We start from the raw sequence: 22,812 nt of genomic DNA on the forward strand, positions 1-22,812 counted from the left end.
GAGGACGCTGCTAATAAAGTTACACAATTACACAGTGAATTTGGGTTTATTATTATATTTACAAAATACCACAGTTTTTTTCTTGGTCCTTTATTTTATTTTGTTGTATTTATTTCCGGTCCGTGAAAATATTGTCTGACATTAAACCGGTCCGTGGCTCGAAAAAGGTTGGGGACCGCTGCTCTAGCTACCCTAGCTACATTAACAATCTCGTCCAGTTTTTAAAGTTCTCTACTGAAGTTTGTTTAAGCTGTTAAAGTTTTTCATATTATGTTACATATTATGTTAATATACAGCACCTTATTTTATGTATAATATGTCTTATGTATACAATACTACAATGTTTTAAATAGTTTAGCATATGAACGATTAGCCCCATAAGCTAAAATCTAAGGCTTCAGATCACTTTCTCACAGTAAACATGTGTCCAACCAGCTTGGTCTTAAAACCTTCTGTTTAGAAAGGACAGCCAATCAGGTTTAACCTCCTGAGACCCGAACTCTTTCATGGCATGCATTTTAAATTTCTCTTTGCAATTTGTGCTGACTGGGACCTGATGAATGTAAAAACAAAGAATTATCTTTTTATCTGATTTTGCTCTACAAGAGCCTGATATCCACATATGAAGACATTCGTTTTAAATTTCGATAAAACAGTGGCAGTATAATGTCCTCGTAAGTGGGATATCAGGTCCTTGTAGAGCAAAGTTTAGCATTGTGGTCTAGGCAACCCAAAATGTGATGTCCATATATGTGGACACCAGGTCCTAGGAGGTTAAAGTCACTAATTTTAGCTATCAGATGACACAAATAAGTGATCCTAAAGTATAACCCCATGTCCAAAACATCTATTTAATCAATTTCTTGAATTAAAAGTGAATAATTAAACTGCACTTTGTATTGCAAAATGGGTAGCAAGTCACTGTAGTCAGGTCTACCATGAGATCAACAGGAAAGGGAAAAGAATAAGCAGTAGAGAAGCAGATGTGGGTAAGACTGTTCCAGTGAACCGGACCGCACACAATGACTAAATCACCTAGAAAATGATCTTTAGAGCCATTAGAACCAAATATAGAAGCCACATTTGACATTTTTAAAGAAAGGAACAGAATGAGTCAACATTGGACTCGCACCTATCTGTCCACTCACAAAGAAGCTAACTGTGTGGCACAAATGTATCATAGCTGCACATAATGGCTTTCCACACACATCTGTGTAAATGCAGTGGGTGAGAGGGAATGAGACTCTGGGATGTTTATTTCCAACTTCCAGCAGGAAGAGAAAGGATATATCAGCAGAGAGCCAAGAAACCAAGATATTTAAGGTCAGCGTAATGATTTATTGGTCAGTATTTAACAAAAAGCCTCAGAAATGATCATGCTTGAATGTGGTGAGTACTTTTGACATATAGAAAACAAACACATAAAAATGTAAAATATCATGTTACGTTTGACCTCTGACCTCTCCTTAGAGGTCCATAGATTGATCTGAAGGTCAACCTGATAATGCCACACAAAGCTATTTGACGCTATGTTTCTTACTGCCATCGTTTGTATTGACAACATTGAGGCATTTAGGAAATGATATATGAGGATTCTAAACATCACATTACTTTTGACCTCTGACCTCTCCTTCAAAGTCAAATAAGGTCAAACTTTCATGAAAAAAGTCTTATCTTTAAAGCCATGGTTAAAACTCTTCTGCCTTTGTATTGGCAATAAATAGCATTTTATTGATTTTATTTGACCCAATTTTTACATTTCACGTCCACCTTTCTTTAAAGTTAAACCCAGAACGTGTCTCTAAAGGAAGTGCTGTCATGAGAAAGAGAATGAGCTGCCTACATAGTGAGAAATATACTGTAGTATAATGTTATGTAATAAGCTCAAGTTATACATATCCAGTTATTTAATACCCCCATTATTCATTACCTACTCCTACATAGTGTTTGTGTAATCATAGTAAACGTATGTAAGCGTACCCTTATCTAAATTTCACTGCACTAGAAAACCTCTTCAATTATATTCTAAAAGAACAAAGCAAAAAACAAAAATAATATATTCGAAATATAATATTATTTCTTGAAAATGTAAATACATTTTAATTTTTTTTCTATTCTTTTTTTAAATGTAATTCGTTTTTTCTGTCACCAATTAACTTCAAAAAATGATTGAAGTAAAGCAGACACGTTGGGGTTTTTTAAAATGAGAGTTGGCATCTTTAAAGGAAGGAGGCAGGAAACCGAAAGGCTGAACCAAGGGCCAGTAAGAGATAAATAGGAGTCATATTAAACTGTGGATCACTCAAAGCCACTCTAACAGAGTCCAGTGATAAAATTATGGAGGTGGAAACGAGCATAGTAATGGTTTGGTTTTTAACAAAAGCTCTGTGGCACAGTAAGAACATATTGTGACTTTATGGCCTTTGTCCAGGTTCCTTGTTTAACTGTTTTTCAGCAGTATGATTGTAACACCATAGAGTGAGAAATTGTCTGTATGAACAGTTTGACAGCTCGTTCTCATAGTTTCTCTATTTAAAACTCTGTTCTCTGAATTTAAACTGAGGGGAGGAACGCCGTGTTTCCAGAAAATATTCCCTCCTTTAGTGTTCGATGGCAGTGGTGGAGAGTGTGAGCTGACACAGAATGGTGACTGTAAAGGCCATAGCATATGATTCACAATTTCCATGGTGATCGAGGTTGGTGACCTATTGTTTTCTGTGCACGGCAAAAGATTTCAATGAAGAATAAATAAAAAACTCAATAAAATAAAACAGTGCAGTTTGTTCCTACTCAGCCTTTCTTCTAAGACTTGATTTGTGGAGGACGTCAGGAAGGTACAAGAAATTTTTTTTCCCTCCACAGTATTTTAACAATCCACAAGGTATGCATTTAAATGCCACGAGATGCAAGCAAAGACAGTAAAACATAGGGCTCAGGGATAAAACCTGACAGGTGTGTGAGTGTTTACCACTCCCCTGCTAGCTCTGGACTGTGCTTTGGAAGAAAAGCTTCCAGCCCAGTGGACTCTTCAGCTGTGAAGCAGGACGAGAGGTCAGCAGCTGTTGTCAGAAAACTAATTCTTCATTCAAAAGAGCAGACAAAAGTCTGGCAAATAATCAGTGTCAATGCTGAAACTCATCCTGATTATTTAGGTGTTATCCAAGTAGCTGATGTAATTTCCTTAGTATTTAAAGCAGCTCATTTTGAAAACTTCTAGTGTGCCTCTAGCCTTGCACAAGCAGCTCCAAACAGTGAAACTCTCACAGCTTATGTTTTATTCAAACACAGTTGAAGGTTTTTCAGTGCCAGATTTTTTACTGGCCCTTCAGCATTTCAGACTGTTTCCGAGGATTAAGTGAAGCAGACCCACAGCGTACCCAAAGGGTGGTTTTTTCCCCATAATGCCACTACACTGTGTCTGCCTGTAATGAGGCAGCGGGAGGTTGATAAGAACTAGTCTGTGTTGTTATGAGAGGTAATAACAGGTGTTAGATTGTGATGAAGTGGTACCTCAGCTGGAGAAGTCTGTTTTGCAGGGACACCTGGTTCCTAGAAAAACATCCTGTTACTTTTTTTGGCCTCTGTGTTAGCTTTCCCCTCTTTAGTTTATCTTCTTGTTGCTTCATTTATCTCTCTTATTCACATTCTACTTGTTTTTGTATACAAGAGGTGAAATACTTTTAGAAGAAAAAGTGTTTTAAACCCTTTGAAATTACCAACGGAAGATCAGAAAACTATGTTCTTTCAAGATTGTTTCTACAACAGGACAAATTACTAGAAGTACCCTGTGTTGTGTCTTGAGCGCCAGTTCTCCAGGCTTTTGAGAGTTTTTCTCACTCATTTTCAGTCCTGGTTTTTAAGCCACTTAACACTGACCTATGAATCAGCTGAACATAAAAAAAAACTTGCCTAACTCGAATGACAGACAACTCGCAAACACAGTCTGACAAACATCAAACAGTATTTTGGCAGCAAAGAGGTGATCCCCAAAGAGCTGAAAATGTGTTATGTTTCATTGTATGCAGTGTGTCCTTAAAAAATCTTTAACAACTTGACAAATAGAGAACATAATAAAATGTGGCTGAGTTGATGATTATCGGTAGAACAGTATCTGACGTCAGAGGAAATCAATTCAGCTGACAGGACCTGAGTGATACACCTGGCTCTTCAGTTGATCACCATCACTCATTATCATCATCAGAAATGGTCTCAATGACTGAGCGTCTGTCGTCTTTAAGACGCACTTATAGAATGAAATCGGGTTGAATATGGGGTTTGACAGATGACACGAGAACTGGAGTGAAAATCAGCGGCAACAGGTTTTATGGAGTCAAATGTCAATTCTTGGTTTAAATGGCGGTCAATATTTAAGGAGGACGTCGAGAGAGACATGCAGTGAGTGCCTACAGTTGTCTGTAAAACGGAGCGGAGGCTTGGTCAGGATTTCTGGCTTTTAGCCAGGCGGGGGGGGGGGTTAGGTTAAAATTAAAGGAAATATTTTTTTCAACCATGCAGTACTAGCTGGAAAGCATCTGACGGCTTCATTTTTCAGCATGATGATGATGATGATGTCAAAAACACTGCCAGTGCTGTAAAAGCATACGAGAAATGACATAATGGAACACGATCAGTCTGGATTGGCCGCACCTCAACTTTGTTAAGCAGTGTGGGATCATCCTGAAAGCGAACAGAACAAAAGGCAGCCAACATCCAAAGAAGAGTTTTAATGTCCCTAAAAAGCTGAGCATACCAAATATTGACTTTCACCTCCTAAATATTGTACAAATTCTGGCTTATATTCTGTATTTCCATGTGTTTGTTTCAGTACATCGCTGCACGCGCTTCCCATTTTCCTAACAAAATATACAGAAATGAGAAGTGGCTCAAGAGTTTTGCACACAAAAAAAATTTAATATAAATGTTACCGTGGACTGTAAAAGAAAAGCATATTTATTAGAACATGAGGTAATTTGGGCCTCCTGGAGCTCAGTCATACTTCAATTCAATTCAGTTTTATTTATACAGCACCAAATCACAACAACAGTCACCTCAAGGTGCTTTATATTGTAAAGTAGACCCTTCAATAACACATACAGAGAAAAACCCAACAATCATATGACCCCCTATGAGCAAACACTTTGGTGACAGTGAGAAGGAAAACCTCTGGCAGAACCAGGCTCAGGGAGGGGCTCTATATTAATATATAAAATGTAAAGAAATGAATAGAAGTTGGCAAAAGAGCAGAAACCATGATGTTATCTTTTATTTTAATCACACCCTCTGTGACCCTCTCAAAGTACAGTTTAGGCTGAATTCTGTTAAAAAGCATTAATTTGGTTACTAACAAGCTAGTATTAAGAAGGTAACGCGCTGTGTCTGTAGATAAAAGGTTGGATTAACAAACACAGCAAAAATTAGTAAAGAAAAACATTTGTTAATGGTGCTTTAAATGTTTCTGTAATTTAATCAGTGTGTCACACGTGATTCTAAGTGCTGTGCAAACCTCCTCCAGGCACAGTTTTACCCTTGATTCTTGTTCCTGCCTTGTTTCTATAAATCCTCGCTGTGCATAAAGAAAATAAATAAATAAAGAGACTATGAATCAGCAGGTTGTAGCTTTGTAACAACATAGCTGTTAATGCGCATGACAGGATGTGTTTGCTTGTCAGTGTTTGAAGCAGGCCACACACACACAAACACTCATTATAGATACCCTGTGACCTTTTCACTTTCAGTTTGAATAGTGTGTGCTTTAAATATATGTGGCAGGCATGACAAATGAGACAAATGGGACATCAGAGGAGAGGGCTGCTGCTCAGAGTGTGCAGAGAGGCAGACAGACTGGCTCTACACACTGGTCTCAACTTTAAGAAGCCCTCACAGCACAGATAAAGCGGCTTTCCCATTCTATAGCCTCACTGTCTGTAGCATCTAAAGCAGACAATTCACAGCACCTTATAAGGAAAAAACCCCAAAAAAACCCCCACAAGACCTAATTTCTTATATTTACACTCAGTCACAGTTCAGCAATCATATTTCAATCTACAGTCTCCATCCCACAAGGGCTGCATATCCTCGTATAGCAGGTTTCATAATAGAAATCTGTTTGTAAACAGCAAGACCATCCTTCAGACTGGGAACCTCCACAGGCATTTTGCTGTTAATAGATCGGTTTCCTGTTTGAAAAGACAGCACCTAGTATTTTTCTTTCACAGTACACAGACTTTCTGTCCATGCTGATTTTCTTCACGTATTTTGTTATCATCTACAGTTTGCCAACATGTTCTTCTTTCATCCATCCCCTTAAACTGTTCTTATTCCTGTGTAACAGAGAAGCCGAAGGACATACACTAACAAAGATCAACTGTTTGTGTCTCTGCAGAGGGCTTGGCAGTAGGTGTTGGTTTTGGAGCTGTAGGAAAGACAACATCTGCTACCTTTGAGAGTGCCAGGTAAGACTGATGTAAAACCCGAGAAACAAATACAACACACGGCCTTTCTGAAGTTGTGAAAAATGGATTCTTGCTTTATTGATTGGTCTGTTAATTTGGCTGTTGAGCATTTTATCCGTCATTGCAGCTGGAGACAGTTATGGTTGAGGTTATCTGTTCACAAGCTCTGACTGGTTATTGTTACTACATTAAAAACTTCAGATAGTTGAGTTAAATACTGAAGCTGATGGTTGGCTTTTCTTATGCTCATTTTTAGCTCCATGTTGATTTTATGAGCTTTGCACAATTCACAGTTCAAAAGAAGGGGGAGAAACCCATAGTCTATAATTTGTTCTCAGTTTTAGGTCATTTCCCTTTACAGCGAGCTTTCTTTTGATTGGCCGCTCCTCGTAAACTCAAGATTTTAACAGCAAGCGAGGGGACTTCAGTGCCGTGTGTCTGAAATAATCACAATCAGGGTATCCTCTCATCTTGATATCACACAAAGCTGAGATGAGCGTTTAAAGAACTAACCTTAGTATTTGAAATGTTGGCTATGGCTAATGTGAGTATCCAACAATGTAATAGTATATAAATGATTGGAAATAAGTTCCACTTTGAAGATGGGTTTGATTACTTTAGTGTGTTTCCATGCAATCCCATAACTGTTCTCTGTTGTGTGCTGCTGACACCTAGTGGTTATATTCTGGTACTGGCGATACAGTTGGAGATCCCAGCAAACCTTTTCTAAGCCAGCAGCCTTGTCTCTTGAAGCAGCTGCATGTTTATCTGTGGATCTGAAAAGGCATTAAGATGGAAAACAATCAGGTCTTTAACAAATAGAAACAAGGTAACACTTTGATCTGCTAACAGCGTGATTGCAGTTTCAGTTACACACACTACCAAAAGCAGTTATAAAATAGAGTTAAACTACACGTGTAGATACTGATTAAACACAGGCTGCAGCACTTATTAAAAAATATTGTTAAACCCAGGACCCACTGCACCAGTGTAGGGTCTGACAATGAGTCCAAGGATTTCATTCCAATACGTAATAGCAGTCAGGGTGGCTTTGCCTAACCTGTGGACTTCTGGGTCCCGCTCCATGGACCTGCCTCCCCACACCATCACTGACCCATGGCAAACAAACCAAATTGGTCCCCGCTGCTTATCCAGACCCTTTCTGAAGCTTGGGAGCAAGCTCAGGGTGAACCTCCTCTGATCTGTGCGGTTGACCTTCCAATTCTGGTATTCAATGGCAAATGCCAATCGGGCTATGTGGCACTGGGCATTGAGCACAGGGCCCAGTAGAGGACGCTGGGCCCTCAGCCCACCTTCATGAAGTCTTTTTCTGATTTAATATTTCATAATATTCCTTGTAAAGAAAAGTTGGGTGACTGATTGTTTGTGTTCCATCAGAAATTTGGCCATTGGTATCGGAATCCAGAATTTCCCTGAAGGGCTAGCAGTGAGCCTGCCCCTCCGCGGGTCAGGGGTCTCAACATGGACAGCCTTCTGGTAGGGAAACCACAGGTTTCTACTCACTGTATCAATCTTCAAACAGTGTGCAGCTTCCTTCATTGTTGGTGTTCTTCCTTCAGGTATGGTCAGCTTAGCGGTATGGTGGAGCCTATTGCCGGGCTGCTCGGCGCCGTAGCTGTTGTTGTGGCAGAACCTCTATTGCCATACGCGTTGGCATTTGCTGCCGGGGCGATGGTCTATGTGGTGGTGGATGACATCATACCTGAGGCGCAAGTCAGGTAAAAGTGAAAAGGAGGAGTTACTTTTGGGGTGGGGGGGTCAAAGCTAGATTACTTGTGCAAGAGGTCTAATCTATTACCCTTTGCTTCAACTTGGCATCACCAGTGGAAACGGAAAGCTGGCATCCTGGACCTCCATCCTAGGCTTTGTAGTGATGATGTCACTAGATGTGGGTCTAGGCTGAGATCACCGTGAGGACCGGCGATCCCTCACAGGACATGATGTCGTCATCATGATGCAACTTGTATTTTAAGTAAAAGGGGGACCAAAATTAGTGTTTGATTCTCAAACACTGTTTATGCATTTAGTTTTAATTGTTGATCATAAAATTGATCAGGTTTGGAAGGATGATCATACTTGAACTTAACTTTTGTCATTCACATTTTAACAGTGATTTCCTGAGAGCAGCTGACATGTTTTTCATGTCTGATATTTCATTAAGGAATTAATTTCTGAATATTTAAATGAATATTCATATTCCAGGGCTGGAGAATGTTTTGTTGGGACTTTGTAGCTTTTAAGTTTAGAAACAATATTATAAGTACAGATAATTTCTGTTCTGTTAAGTTAAAATGAATGTGTTGGGTTTTGTTTCGTCCATTTCCCTAATGATCACGATACTTGAACTCTGGTGTTTGGCTTGCTGTTGTATGGGAGTGAAAATAAATAATTACAACATTTCTACATCAGTCGTCTTGTCATCATTAAGAAACCAGACAGTATGATTATGGTGTGTTGAATTATGGCATTTCAAATATGACACTTTGCAGCTACATGTTTAACCTAAATATTTCAAACATGCAATCTAATGTCCCAGGATTATGATGCTTTTATTTTGAGATGTGGTGTTGTCGGTATTGATTTGATTTGAACAGTAGTCTATTTTCAGACCTTTTGATTTTACCGTGTCATAAGATCTTGTATTTGTTCATCGACTAACCTTTTGTAATCTATGAAAGTACCTCTCACAATAGTGTACAGCAAAATGGCCATAAAAAATGTAACCTATATACAGTGGTGTGAAAAAGTGTTTGCCCTCCTCCTCTTGTTTCATCCGAACCACATTAGAGAAAGATAAACAAATAATGCAGTTTCTAAATTATAGTGTTTATTATTAGGGAAGGGGAAAAAATCCAAACCTGCTCGGCCCTGTGTGAAAACGTGATTACCCCCTTAACCTAATAACTGGTTGGCCCACTCTTAGCAAAAACAGCTGCAATCGAGCATTTGTGATAACTGGCAATGAGGCTTTTACAGAACTAGGAAGAATTTTGGCCGACTCATCTTTGCAGAATAATTTTATTTCAGCCACATTGGATGGTTCTCAAGCATAAACCAGCTTTTTAAGGTAATGCCACAGCATCTCAATCAGAATCCGGTCAGGATTTTGACTAAGCCAATGTCGTCCTTTGTTTTTTTTTTCTTAAGCCATTCAGAGATGGACTTGGTGGTGTGTTTTTTGATCTTCGTCCTGCTCCCGAACCCAAGTGTGCTTCAGTTTGAGGTTACAAACAGAAGGTCGAACATTCTTCTTCAGGAGTTTTTGGTAGACAGCAGAATTCATGGTTCTATTTACCACAAAGTCTTCTAGATCGCGAAGCAGCAAAACAGCCCCAAACCATCACACTACCACCACCATATTTTACTGCTGGTATGATGCGTAATGAGACACACACCCTGCAGAAACTTCAGCTTTTGTCTAGTCAGTCCACAGAGTAATTTCCCAAAAGTCTTGGGCGTCATCAAGATGTTTTCACAAAGGGCTCCATAGGCTTGGATTTTTTTCCCTTTAATAATACACACCTTTGTTTAGAAACTCCATGTTGTGTTTACGTGTGTTATCCAATATTTAAATCTGAAACATTTAAGTATGACAAAAATACCAAAAAAATAGGAAATCAGGAAGGGGGAAAACCCTGTAAATTCACCACAGTGCAAGTCAACCTGTTTATCCTGCTATACATTTGCATAGTGACTGAAACCTCCTTGAATCGCTACCTTATCGTGGTGGAGGGGTTTGTGTGTCCCAGGGATCCCAGGGGCTATGTTGTCTGGGGGCTTTTGCCCCCTGGTAGGGTCTCCCATGGCAAACTGGTCCTGGGTGAGGGACCAGACAAAGAGCGATTCAGAAGACCCCCATGAAAAGAATATCGAGGGAACAGTTTACCCTGCCCGGGATAGGGTTACCGGGGCCCCGCCCTGGAGCCAGGCCCGGGGAGGGTGCCCGAGGGCGAGCGTCTGGTGGCCGGGCCTTAGTCCATGGGGCCCGGCCGGGCACAGCCCGAAGAGGAGACATGGGCCCATCCTCCCGCAGGCCCACCACCCGCAGGAGGCGCCATAGGGGTCGGGTGCATTGTGAGCCGGGTGGCGGCCAGGAGCGGAGGCCCTGGCGGACCGACCCCCGGCTGCCAAGACTGGCAATAGGGACATGGAATGTCACCTCTCTGGTGGGGAAGGAGCCTGAGTTGGTGCGTGAGGTTGAGAGGTACCGGCTAGATATAGTTGGGCTCACCTCTACGCATTGTCTGGGCTCTGGAACCAGTCTCCTGGAGAGGGGCTGGACTCTGTCTCAGTCTGGAGTTGCCCCTGGTGAGAGGCGGCGGGCTGGGGTGGGTATTCTTATATCCCCTCGGCTTGCTGCCGGTACGTTGGGGTTTTTCCCGGTGGACGAGAGGGTTTGTTCCCTGCGCCTTAGGGTCGGGGAACGGGTCCTGACTGTCATCTGCGCTTATGCGCCGAGTGGCAGTTCGGAGTACCCAGCCTTCTTAGAGTCCCTGGGGGGGGTGCTGGAAGGTGCTCCACCTGGAGACTCTGCTGTCCTGCTGGGAGACTTCAATGCTCACGTGGGTAACGACAGCGAGACCTGGAGGGGCGTGATTGGGAGGAACGGCCTCCCTGATCTGAACCCGAGCGGTGCTTTGTTATTGGACTTCTGTGCTAATCACAGTTTGGCCATAACGAACACCCTGTTCGAACATAAGAGTGTCCATAAGTGCACGTGGCACCAGGATGCTCTAGGCCGTAGGTCGATGATCGATTTTGTAATCGTATCACCAGACCTGCGACCATATGTTTTGGACACTCGGGTAAAGAGAGGGGCTGAGCTGTCAACTGATCACCACCTGGTGGTGAGTTGGATCAGGTGGCGGGGGAGGACGCTGGACAGACCTGGTGCACCTAAACGCGTAGTGAGGGTGTGCTGGGAACGTCTAGCAGAGGCCCCAGTCCGCGAGATCTTCAACGCACACCTCCGGCAGAGCTTCAACAGCATTCCGAGGGAGACTGGGGACATTGAGTCCGAATGGACCATGTTCAGCGTCTCCATTGCCGAAGCTGCTGCATTGAGCTGCGGCCGCAAGGTGGTTGGTGCCTGCCGTGGTGGTAATCCCCGAACCAAATGGTGGACACCAGAGGTGAAGGGAGCCACCAGGCTGAAGAAGGAGGCCTATCGGGCTTGGTTAGCCTGTGGGACTCCGGAGGCAGCCGACAGGTATCGACAGGCCAAGCGGAATGCGGCTCGGGCAGTGGCTGAAGCAAAAACTCGGGTGTGGGAGGAGTTCGGAGAGGCCATGGAAAAAGACTTTCGGACTGCCTCGAAGAGATTCTGGCAAACCGTCAGGCGTCTCAGGAGGGGAAAGCGGTGCTCTACCTGCACTGTGTATAGTGCTGGCGGAGCGCTGTTGACGTCGACTGAGAAAATTGTCGGGCGGTGGAAGGAATACTTCGAGGACCTCCTTAATCCCACTGACACGTCTTCCGGGGAGGAAGCAGAGTCTGGGGATGAGGGGTGTGACCCACCGATTTCCGGGGGCGAGGTCACTGAGGCAGTTAAACAACTCCTTGGTGGCAGAGCCCCTGGTGTCGATGAGGTCCGCCCCGAGTTCCTGAAGGCTCTGGACGTTGTAGGGCTGTCTTGGTTGACACGTCTCTGCAATGTTGCGTGGAGATCAGGGGCAGTACCTGTGGACTGGCAGACCGGGGTGGTGGTCCCCATCTTCAAGAAGGGGGACCGGAGGGTGTGTTCCAACTACAGGGGGATCACACTCCTCAGCCTCCCCGGGAAAGTCTATGCCAGGGTGCTGGAGAGGAGGGTTCGTCCGCTAGTCGAACCTCGGATACAGGAGGAACAATGCGGTTTTCGTCCTGGTCGCGGAACACTGGACCAGCTCTTTGTCCTCTCGAGGATACTTGAGGGTGCATGGGAGTTTGCCCAACCAGTCTACATGTGTTTTGTGGACCTGGAGAAGGCATTCGACCGTGTCCCTCGGGGCGTCCTGTGGGAGGTGTTGCGCGAGTATGGGGTGTCTGGCCCATTGCTACGGGCCATTCAATCCCTATACAACCGTTGCAAGAGCTTGGTTCGCATTGCCGGCAATAAGTCGGACTCGTTCCCGGTGGGTGATGGGCTCCGCCAAGGCTGCCCTTTGTCTCCGGTTCTGTTCATAATTTTTATGGACAGGATTTCTAGGCGCAGCCAAGTGGCGGAGGGCTTTCGCTTTGGTGGCCTCAGAATCTCATCTCTGATTTTTGCGGATGATGTGGTTCTGTTGGCTTCATCGGGTGAGGGCCTCCAGCTCGCACTGGAGCGGTTCGCAGCCGAGTGTAACGCAGCGGGAATGAGGATCAGCACCTCCAAATCTGAGGCCATGGTTCTCAGCCGGAAAAGGGTGGAGTGCCCACTCCGGGTCGGGGATGAGTTCCTGCCCCAAGTGGAGGAGTTCAAGTATCTCGGGGTCTTGTTCGCGAGTGATGGGAGAAGGGAGCTGGAGATCGACAGACGGATTGGGGCTGCGGCTGCAGTAATGCGGACGCTGCACCGGTCAGTCGTGGTGAAGAGGGAGCTGAGTGTAAAAGCGAAGCTCTCAATTTACCGGTCGATCTACGTCCCTACCCTCACCTATGGCCACGAGCTGTGGGTAGTGACCGAAAGAACGAGATCGCGGATACAAGCGGCGGAAATGAGCTTCCTCCGAAGGGTGGCTGGCCTCTCCCTTAGAGATAGGGTGAGAAGTTCGGCCATCCGGGAGGGGCTTAGAGTAGAGCAGCTGCTGCTCCACATCGAAAGGAGCCAGCTGAGGTGGTTCGGGCATCTGGCAAGGATGCCCCCTGGGCGCCTCCTGGGCGAGGTGTTCCAGGCATGTCCCACCGGGAGGAGGCCCCGGGGCAGACCCAGGACACGCTGGAGAGATTATATCTCTCGGCTGGCCTGGGAACGCCTTGGTATTCCCCCGGACAAGCTGGAGGAGGTGGCTGGGGAGAGGGAGGTCTGGACCTCTTTGCTTAGGCTGCTACCCCCGCGACCCGACCTCGGATAAGCGGATGAAGATGGATGGATGGATGGATGAAACCAGCAACACTGACTAACAATGGGCCGTGAGAACAGTTTCATGATCAATAATATGCAAATTGCCATTGTCATACAGATATTTGTATCCAAATGTAGAGACTAAAAGTAAAAAGTAAATACGTAAAGCACAGATACCTCAAAATTCTACTTAAGTACAGTACCAAATTTGTACTTACTTCCCACCTGCGGTCAAGGCACGCCTCCTGGCAGCCCTGTGAGACCAGAGACTGCAGTTTGTTCCAGACCGTTTGGCCATATCTTCCTGCAATCCTTGACTGCAAATCTGTAAAACATTGTGTAGCGACAGGGTGCGGAAACCCTTACTCTTATATTGTCCCTTTATATCTCTTCAATTTCAATTAATTGTCAGATTTTTTTCTTTTGAAACGGAACTTTCAGACAATAAATAAATAAAAATGTAAATATTTCAGTATGTTTCATCAAAAAAAAAATTCTTACATGCAGTATTTTGTGTAATTTATTCCTTAAAAATGTATTGTGCTATTTACAGTGGCTTGCAAAAGTATTCGACCCCCTTGAACTTTTCCACATTTTGTCACATTACAGCCACAAACATGAATCAATTTTATTGGAATTCCACGTGAAAGACCAACACAAAGTGGTGCACACGTGAGAAGTGGAACAAAAATCATACATGATTCCAAACATTTTTTTACAAATAACTGCAAAGTGGGGTGTGCGTAATTATTCAGCCCCCTGAGTCAATACTGTAGAACCACCTTTTGCTGCAATTACAGCTGCCAGTCTTTTAGGGTCTGTCGCTACCAGCTTTGCACATCTAGAGACTGAAATCTTTGCCCATTCTTCTTTGCAAAACAGCTCCAGCTCAGTCAGATTAGATGCACAGCGTTTGTGAACAGCAGTTTTCAGATCTTGCCACAGATTCTCGATTGGATTTAGATCTGGACTTTGACGGGGCCATTCTAACACATGGATATGTTTTGTTTTAAACCACTCCATTGTTGCCCTGGCTTTATGTTTAGGGTCGTTGTCCTGCTGGAAGGTGAACCTCCGCCCCAGTCTCAAGTCTTTTGCAGACTCCAAGAGGTTTTCTTCCAAGATTGCCCTGTATTTGGCTCCATCCATCTTCCCATCAACTCTGACCAGCTTCCCTGTCCCTGCTGAAGAATAGAATAGAATGGCCTTTATTGTCATTGTACAGAGTACAACGAAATTGGAGTGCCACTCCCTTGGTGCAAGTATCAATAATAAATATAAATGTAAAATATAAAAAGTACAAAAAAAACAAAAACAATCGTAAGTACTCAAACAATAGTATGTACAATATACTAAATAAAAGAGAAGCACCCCCAGAGCATGATGCTGCCACCACCATATTTGACAGCGAGGATGGTGTGTTCAGAGTGATGTGCAGTGTTAGTTTTCCACACAGAGCGTTTTGCATTTTGGGCAAAAAGTTCCATTTTGGTCTCATCTGACCAGAGCACCTTCTTCCACATGTTTGCTGTGTGCACGACTAATAGTTGTCCTATGGACAGATTCCCCCACCTGAGCTGTAGATCTCTGCAGCTCGTCCTGAGTCACCATGGGCCTCTTGGCTGTATTTCTGATCAGCGCTCTCCTTGTTCAGCCTGTGAGTTTAGGTGGACGGCCTTGTCTTGGTAGGTTTACAGTTGTGCCATACTCCTTCCATTTCTGAATGATGGCTTGAACAGTGCTCCGTGGGATGTTCAAGGCTTGGGAAATCTTTTTGTAGCCTAAGCCTGCTTTAAATTTCTCACTAACTTTATCCCTGACCTGTCTGGTGTGTTCTTTGGACTTCATGGTGTTGTTGCTCCCAATATTCTCTTAGACAACCTCTGAGGCCGTCACAGAGCAGCTGTATTTGTACTGACATTAGATTACACACAGGTGCACTCTATTTAGTCATTAGCACTCATCAGGCAATGTCTATGTGCAACTGACTGCACTCAGACCAAAGGGGGCTGAATAATTACGCACACCCCACTTTGCAGTTATTTATTTGTAAAAAATGTTTGGGATCATGTATGATTTTTGTTCCACTTCTCACGTGTTCACCACTTTGTGTTGGTCTTTCACATGGAATTCCAATAAAGTTGATTCGTGTTTGTGGCTGTAATGTGACAAAATGTGGAAAAGTTTAAGGGGGCCGAATACTTTTGCAAGCCACTGTATTTGGGATTTTTGGGGACGGGGGGGATATCACTCTGATGATGTAGAGGTTTTAAAAACTCACAAAACCCCAACAATCAAACGTGATCAAGTTCTTCCCCTAATCTACTAATAATGCAAGCACATTTTGTTACTCGTAATCTGAAAAAAACAAGACAGTATGAGCACATTTTGGACATGTGTCTCTCTCTGGAAACAGCATTTCAAACCAGTGTCGGTCAGAGAGACCCACAAACAAGTGACATCATAAGAAACATATAGTGACAGTCATTGACTACAAAAGATTTTCATCCATCTGTTAAAGACGGCCCTTAGGTTTAAACTTACGTTAGTTTTTCAATTTAATTTTGAGCCTGATATATATGTATTAAAAACGTCTCTGTAAATCTATTTCAAGAAAAGAACAATGAAATAATCTTCAAAATAAATGTGGTGCTGTGCTCTACTTTATACTGTCCCTTCATGCTACCGAGAGACAGAACAGGTGCTGTCAGCCTGCAGCAAACTTAAGCAGTCTTTCAAATTTAAAGATTGACCTAAACAAGCAGTTCTTCTGTGTACAGACAGCTCTTACTGGGAGTGTTTTTTTATTCAGTTGCTCTGTTGCTGTGGTGATGGGTAGAAGCAGGCTAGATGGTTAGAAACTAAAACTTTTATTGACATTGACACGTTTTGGTTTTTTTAATTAAAGAATTTTGTTGTAATTTTAATGTGAAAATATTGGCTGGGTCTTACAGACAGAAGGTTTGAAGAGCAGATGGGTGTTGCTGAATAGATATAAGATTATTGATGACTAAATCTTAAGTTGATTTGACTAAAATACAAAGTGTAAAAGTCTGTCGTGTTTTTACCGGTGAAAGTTGCTTCATGCGGTTTACAAAGTGTCTTATTTTCCTTCACATAAAATGTGAAATGTGTCCATCTGTCTGCTCTCGTCTTCCTCCTAACCATTGACATTTTGCAACAGGAAGTGTCTCTTCCTTCCAACCCGTTTGTTGTGTGCAGAATCAGATCAAATTGTGTGCGTCAAACATGACTGGACAGGGAGAACTTGTCCCCCCTCTCTACGTAAATTCATTAGTTCTGCTTGGAGCTCATCTCTCTGTTTTTATCTCTTTTTTATTTGTCAAAGAAGGAACAGAGACATTTCATTATAGTTTTTTTTTTAAATTTATTGTTGTGTTTTCATCAGCAAAATCATGAATAAATTTTTTAGTGAATGATATTAACACTGATGAGGAACCACCATTGTGCTGTAACTCAGTCTAGCTTATTTAGCCGGCAGCATGCTCCTTCTGCGGACCCATTTAAGGAAGTAACATGATGATGAAGAGAAACAATGTATGATTTTGTTGTTGCAGAGTCATTCACACACTAGGAAAAGCAGACATAAACCACACATAAACTACAGTACTTGTAAAATCTATCTTTCAAGTTTACATTTTGGTGATTCTAAAAGCATCAAATTTAGTATCCACTCTCTAATAATTATGGGCATTAACTCTGTTTTATGACTCTAATGTAGCATCAATGCAAGGGTAAAAAATGTAGATCATAAACGGGGTTGTTATACTTTCTAGAATAGGTCTGTGGGCCACTTTTTAATTTCAGGAATTCATCTAAGGAGAGCTTAGGAATGTAATTATAGACATGTTTCCCTTCCATGCAGAGCTTAAATCATGATTTTTACAAATATAGATGGGCTTTTGAATAAAACCAATTTACAAGATAGTAAACATATTATTCAAGTCCTGAGAAAGTAACAAATATAGGTGCGATGGCACAAAGGTTTAAAACCAAACTCTACCCATATTCCTTCCAATTGTATATGGCTTATCCATTTACTTTAAACAAAATCCAAATTACAAAGTGCTTCACATGAGCAACTAAAAAAACAAAACAAAACACTAAACCAAACACACACACACACACACACACACACACACACACACACACACACACACACACACAAAGCCATCAGAGAGCAGTATATTGCAGTAAAAATGAAAGAGATTTAGGACATAAGAATTGGGAAGACCAACTGACTGGCGACTGATTTTCTTGGTCGGATTGGTTTCACTGGCCAAGATAGAAATATATTTTCCTCCACTGGATTCCCAGGCCAGTAGATCAGACTGGACCCTTACATAACTGTACTGGCCACAAAAAAATTACTTGTTTCAAATATTTTAGTTTATTACTTGTGGCTCGATGCTTGACGATCAAAATCAGGTTTTGATAACAAAGTCAGCATTTTGCCTCACAAGAGCTGGAATATTTGCTTGCAGTTTTGAAAAATAATCCCTCGTCCAGGTAATCTGAGGTTTAGAAAACAGAATCTCTATTATCTTATTGGCATTTTGAGAATCATCACGATTTCTCATCAAGGTCTTGATTTTCTCCATCAGACGGTTCATGTCCTGCTGATAAATCCCTGCCGCACGCACGGCTCTGGATCCATCAGGTTCTGCTGCATTTTCTAGACGAGCCTGATGGATCAGCATCTGTGTGTGGAAGGCAGCTCCATTCACCCACTGCTTCAGAAACTGAGTGTCCATATGTTCATCTATCAGCATGGAGTTCTTAGAAAAGAAATTGGAGTACACAGCATCATAGGGTTAATTACGAATATTTCTATACATGAATACTTCTGTAAAATCCCCTATTCAGGGATGATTCGTTACAAATGAAAGCTGGCAGCTTTGTACCTTTAGCCGTGTGAGCTGGGCACTAAGAGCAATCTCAATTTGACGGGTGTCAGAGAGTTGAAGTTGTGGGTCTCTCAGGTTGATCTGCATACGCTTCAAATACTCGTGCATCAGATCTCGCACCTGCACAGTTAAAGAGAGGAATGTTAAGGCAAATTTTGTATGTTGATCAGCAGGACTTTTTTTTTTACAAGGAAAAAAGTGAATTAGTAAGCTACATTACGCATCCAAATGAACACCACTTTTAAGTGCTAACTTCTTAAGTTCTTACCTCCTTGGCCTTCTCCTGTGCGAACACCCTCTCTAACATTTCAGCTGTGCCCATGGTTTCTTTATTTAGGCTTTTGGCCACCACGTCTAAGGCCAAGGAAATGATGAGAGCTCCCAGTCCGACAGCATGAGGCACCACGCTGAGCCCACCTAGAACATTCCCCACCTCGCTTAAAATAGATGCGACCTGATTGAGTTCTCCACTGTACAAGACGTGGTCTCTGTAATTGTTCAGCTCTTCAGCTGAGTTGAGCCCAGAGAATCTCTGCAGGGAACTGAGAGGATATTTGTTTCCCATTAGTTTAGCACTCTACAAGGAAGTTAGCTCATGCTGTTATTATATTTTAATTAACTATTGATTAACTTTTACTGCCCATTTTATTTCAGTTTTTGAAAGGTTCAGTTTGCTCCTATGATCACTAACTTTGCAAATGTTTAATGCTAAACACAAAGCTCTTGGTATTAACAACAAAAGAGTGTTAAAACAATGCTCTACATGAAAACTCAACTGATTAACAAAATGAGTGAATTTACATTGAAATCATGTATGTCTCTGCTTTGTATTTTGTTTGATGTAGAGATCTTATAGATATATCATCATGTAGCATGGAACGTCATCATATATAATGGAACTTTATCGTCTAGAATGTAACCTCATAAACTAGTATGGAATGGCACAACGTAGCATGTCAGGTAGGATGGGATGTCATTGTGTCTAATAGGATGTCATAATGCAGATGGGAATGTCATCGTTAGCATGAAATGTCAGTTTAGAATGGAACGTCATCATGTCATTATTTAAAACTGAATGAAGAATGGGATGTCATCATGTAGAACGGAATGTCCTATTTAAGAATGGAATACCGTCTTGAATGGAGTGTTATCCTGTTGATGGAACTTCATCTTGCTGAACAGAATGTCATCATTAAAACTGGAACGTAATCATGTCGAATGGAACGCTAAAGGACACTCGTTGTCTTTTGGTTGTGGAATTGCTCACCTGTCAATTTTAAGTTCATCCAGCTGTAAAACATTGCTAAGCATATCAGCAATACCTTCAAAGGCCATCTCCTCCTGCTCTTGAGATAGTGTTTGACCCATTTCCTGTTTAGTTGCTGTCATGAGAGTAACAAAGAAAAAAAGCTTTAATTTTTTTTTTACATTATCTGAGACAGAATCTTTAACAATTTTTGAAATTATAAACATGTTTTTTAAACTTATTTAAATGGACTTTCCCCCTTGTTTTTTCAATGGTTTAACAAGAAGATTTCTGTTTTTCTTTCTTTTGGCACAGCAACCTGCAGGTTTAGCACTGACTCATCGTGCCAGAGACTGAACACGAATCCTTTCACTTTTCCCACATCTACATATATATATATATATCTCTAGATGGTTGTGGCCACATCTTTTTCACATATTGATTTACACAGAAGATAAATCCTAACTTCAGTGCTCATCTGACTTTAGTCATGCTCCATTGAATATCACCTAATCTGAATTTCCTTGTGCTGATTATGATTGTGTATTTTTTGAGAAGCAATTTCCACAAGTATAAAATCTTTTAACATATTCTACAAAAAATGTCATCATCTGAACATTTTGGGGAATTCTTTGACTGTCTCTTTGACTCTTTCTGATTTTGAGAAACAGCTCATGCAAAAGCCTAAATAAAAGTGCTTAAAGATTTTTTGCTAGTGATCTGCTCTTTGGGACACAGTAAGTACAAATCACATCCTTCTTGCACCCTTCCTAAAAATATATCAGATATAAATATTCTTGTTTTTTTGGATGGGTGGTGCTCTTAGAAGATATTTTTGCAGAATGTCCCAGGCTAAGAAGCAACAGGATTACAAACTGAAGCTGTTAGGTATCAACTCACCTAAAGATTAGAAGTTAGCAGCAGCAGCAGTGTTGGAGGTTATTTCCTTCAATTTTTGAGGTTCATGTTTAAATGGTTGAACGGAAAAGGTAAAAGGTCACAAAGCACCAATGAAGACCTATGTCAACATACTGAATAGATAGGTAGCTCCATGCCCTCCTGGGTTTTAATTGCACCTTAGAACACATATGCATCAACACTACAATGAGCGGGTGGAGGGAGGTTTGGAGTCTTCTCCCACCCCCATTCTCTGCGGCCTGCTGGAGCGGGAGGGCTAGTAGGAGGAGTTGGCCGTCCGACTGCGGTCTGGGGTGTGGGGCCTCCCTGCTGCTGCGGAGTCGGGGTGGTCTGCCTCTCCCCACCGCAGGGAAAAGGGTAACACCACCTGGGTCTGGGTGCAATTCCCCCCTCCAGGGGCGGGGGCACCTAGACCCGGTTTGTAGAGTACGCTTGGGGAGTGTGATTGTGTGTACAGCGTCTCTTTATGTCTGTCTCCACGTCGGTTGAGTGTGGAGTAAGTGCATATGAGAGCATGAGGGTGGGAATGGATGTTTGTGTCTGTGTGTGCCTGTATGTCTGTGTCTATATGTCAGGTTGGGTATCAGACGCCACCTCTCTGGGGACATCTCAGGCCCTCCAAGGTTTGGAGGCCTATCTCCACCCACCACCACTTCCCCTGCCGGTGGCGGACTCCCTCAGGTGTCGGTGTGTTGGTGGTTCTTTGTGTCTGGGGGTGGGCGTCCGGGTACACACCGGCTCACTCCTTGGCGGCCGCTTGTCGGGGCCTGGGGCCTGGGGCTCGCTCGGGCCCCTTTGGAGGTGGGGTGCCCCCGGCCTCTCGGCCTGGGGCTCGGTCACTCAGGCACAGCTGGGGGCCGGCGGAGCTCACGGGCGCGTCACTGCAACTCCCCCTGACTTCTGCTCCGCGGCTGCTGGGCGAGCCCTCATCTGGGACTCTCCTCAGCTCTTACTGGAACAGTGGCGCGGCTGCCCCTCTGTTGGTCTTCCATGGTCTCTTGTGTTCTGGGGGCCTCTGGATGTCTGGAGTTTTGATCTCCTCCATACCCGCTTCACACCCTGGAGGACGGGGCTGTGGCCCCCCCACACTCCCTAGCAGATCATTACATGGAGAAACCTTTGGAATGCAAGCATGCTGATCCACACAGGTATGCACACATGGGTATTCACAGACACGGACTAAAGCTTTCTTGGCTGCTGCCTCAAAGCACACTGTGCGCTGTCTATCTTGCGTGCTGCACAATATCGTTTATTATTTAGTAAATATTGATATCTATGACTAGCTAGTTTATTGTGATGGTGCTTTGTTTTCTCTATTATTATGTTGCTCTTTGTTGTTTGCTGTCTCCTCTGTTTGTTTTTTTTGTTTGTTTTTTTTTTTTCTCCATACAGGTGACCCAGGAGTTCTTTTTTTTTTTTCTCTCTCTTCCCCCCCCTTCTCACCGTCTCTTCTCCCCTTTGGTTTTCTTTCTTTCTCTCCCCCTCTTTCTCTCATTCATTCCCCCTGTCCTATTTATTGAAAAAAAAAAAAAAAAAAAAGACAAAGGATGAACTGAAGCTCTGCCATCACGTAATGTCGCATACTGCTGTTTCTGATGTCATTTAAAAAAAAACAAAACAAACAAAAAAAAAAAACATACTGAATAGATGAGAGACAGGACAAAATAACCACTGACAAAATAATATTCTTGCATGGTGTTGTCACAAGAAAATGTTAGAAATCCAACTTTCTTGCCTTTCTTTTGATCTATATTTGTAAGATAATAATTAGTTTGTTTAATTTTGGAGATTAATGTCTCTCATTTTAGCAAACTTCATATAATTTTTCTTCTTGTGTCCATTTTTATGCATATGTCAGTTCCTCCCCTCTCATGTAGTATTTGTTTTCAGACCAGATGAATGGAGTAGTCTGACTCCCTTAAATTTTTTTGTCCTGGTTTTTGGCAGTTATTTATATAATATCATCACAAAGAATTGTGATAATGTGCAAAGCAACAGGACTTTGCCTGTCTAAGGTCACTGTTCTTTTGGAAATATTTGAGGATCAAAGTCTTTGTTGACAGCTCAGTGGGACAGAGGCACAAACGAGGCGTTTCTTTTAGTACCACTTACTTTTACAGCCTAATCCCAACTTTGAGTGTCACGAAGCATAACAACTTTGTCTTTGGAACTGGGCTTGTACACATTTACCAACATCAGCCTCTGTGTGATGGATCTCAGAGG

At 42.6% G+C, this 22,812-nt stretch overlaps 2 protein-coding genes across 4 annotated transcripts in view; one reads left to right on the forward strand and one right to left on the reverse strand.

The window, feature by feature from the left end:
- The window catches only part of slc39a11 (solute carrier family 39, member 11), a 166,540-nt gene extending 157,677 nt beyond the window's left edge, over positions 1–8,863 (forward strand). For both annotated transcript variants that reach the window (XM_086304718.1, XM_086304719.1), the window contains exons 7-10: positions 6,383–6,452; positions 7,851–7,949; positions 8,033–8,191; positions 8,298–8,863. In XM_086304718.1, coding sequence (XP_086160844.1) covers positions 6,383–6,452; positions 7,851–7,949; positions 8,033–8,191; positions 8,298–8,376 — 407 coding nt within the window. In that variant the 3' untranslated portion in view covers positions 8,377–8,863. The remainder of the gene's footprint in view (positions 1–6,382; positions 6,453–7,850; positions 7,950–8,032; positions 8,192–8,297) is intronic.
- An 8,801-nt stretch (positions 8,864–17,664) lies between these two features.
- Positions 17,665–22,812, reverse strand: part of LOC147322880 (uncharacterized) — a 92,466-nt gene continuing 87,318 nt past the window's right edge. The window contains exons 1-5 of one of the 2 annotated variants that reach the window (XM_086302846.1): positions 20,572–20,689; positions 19,693–19,807; positions 18,694–18,967; positions 18,423–18,545; positions 17,665–18,296 (exon numbers count right to left, since the gene is read on the reverse strand). In XM_086302846.1, the coding sequence (XP_086158972.1) occupies positions 17,943–18,296; positions 18,423–18,545; positions 18,694–18,967; positions 19,693–19,793 (852 nt within the window). In that variant the 5' untranslated portion in view covers positions 19,794–19,807; positions 20,572–20,689 and the 3' untranslated portion in view covers positions 17,665–17,942. Of the gene's footprint in view, positions 18,297–18,422; positions 18,546–18,693; positions 18,968–19,692; positions 19,808–20,571; positions 20,690–22,812 lie in introns of those variants that run through there. The other variant, XM_086302847.1, reaches the window with a different exon arrangement.

Source organism: Aulonocara sp. 'chitande type north' Nkhata Bay, linkage group LG8 (genome assembly GCF_057382095.1).
Source record: "Aulonocara sp. 'chitande type north' Nkhata Bay isolate Kocher_YH1m ecotype deep benthic linkage group LG8, A_spYH_male_GT1.1, whole genome shotgun sequence".
NCBI classification, from domain to species: Eukaryota; Metazoa; Chordata; class Actinopteri; order Cichliformes; family Cichlidae; genus Aulonocara; species Aulonocara sp. 'chitande type north' Nkhata Bay.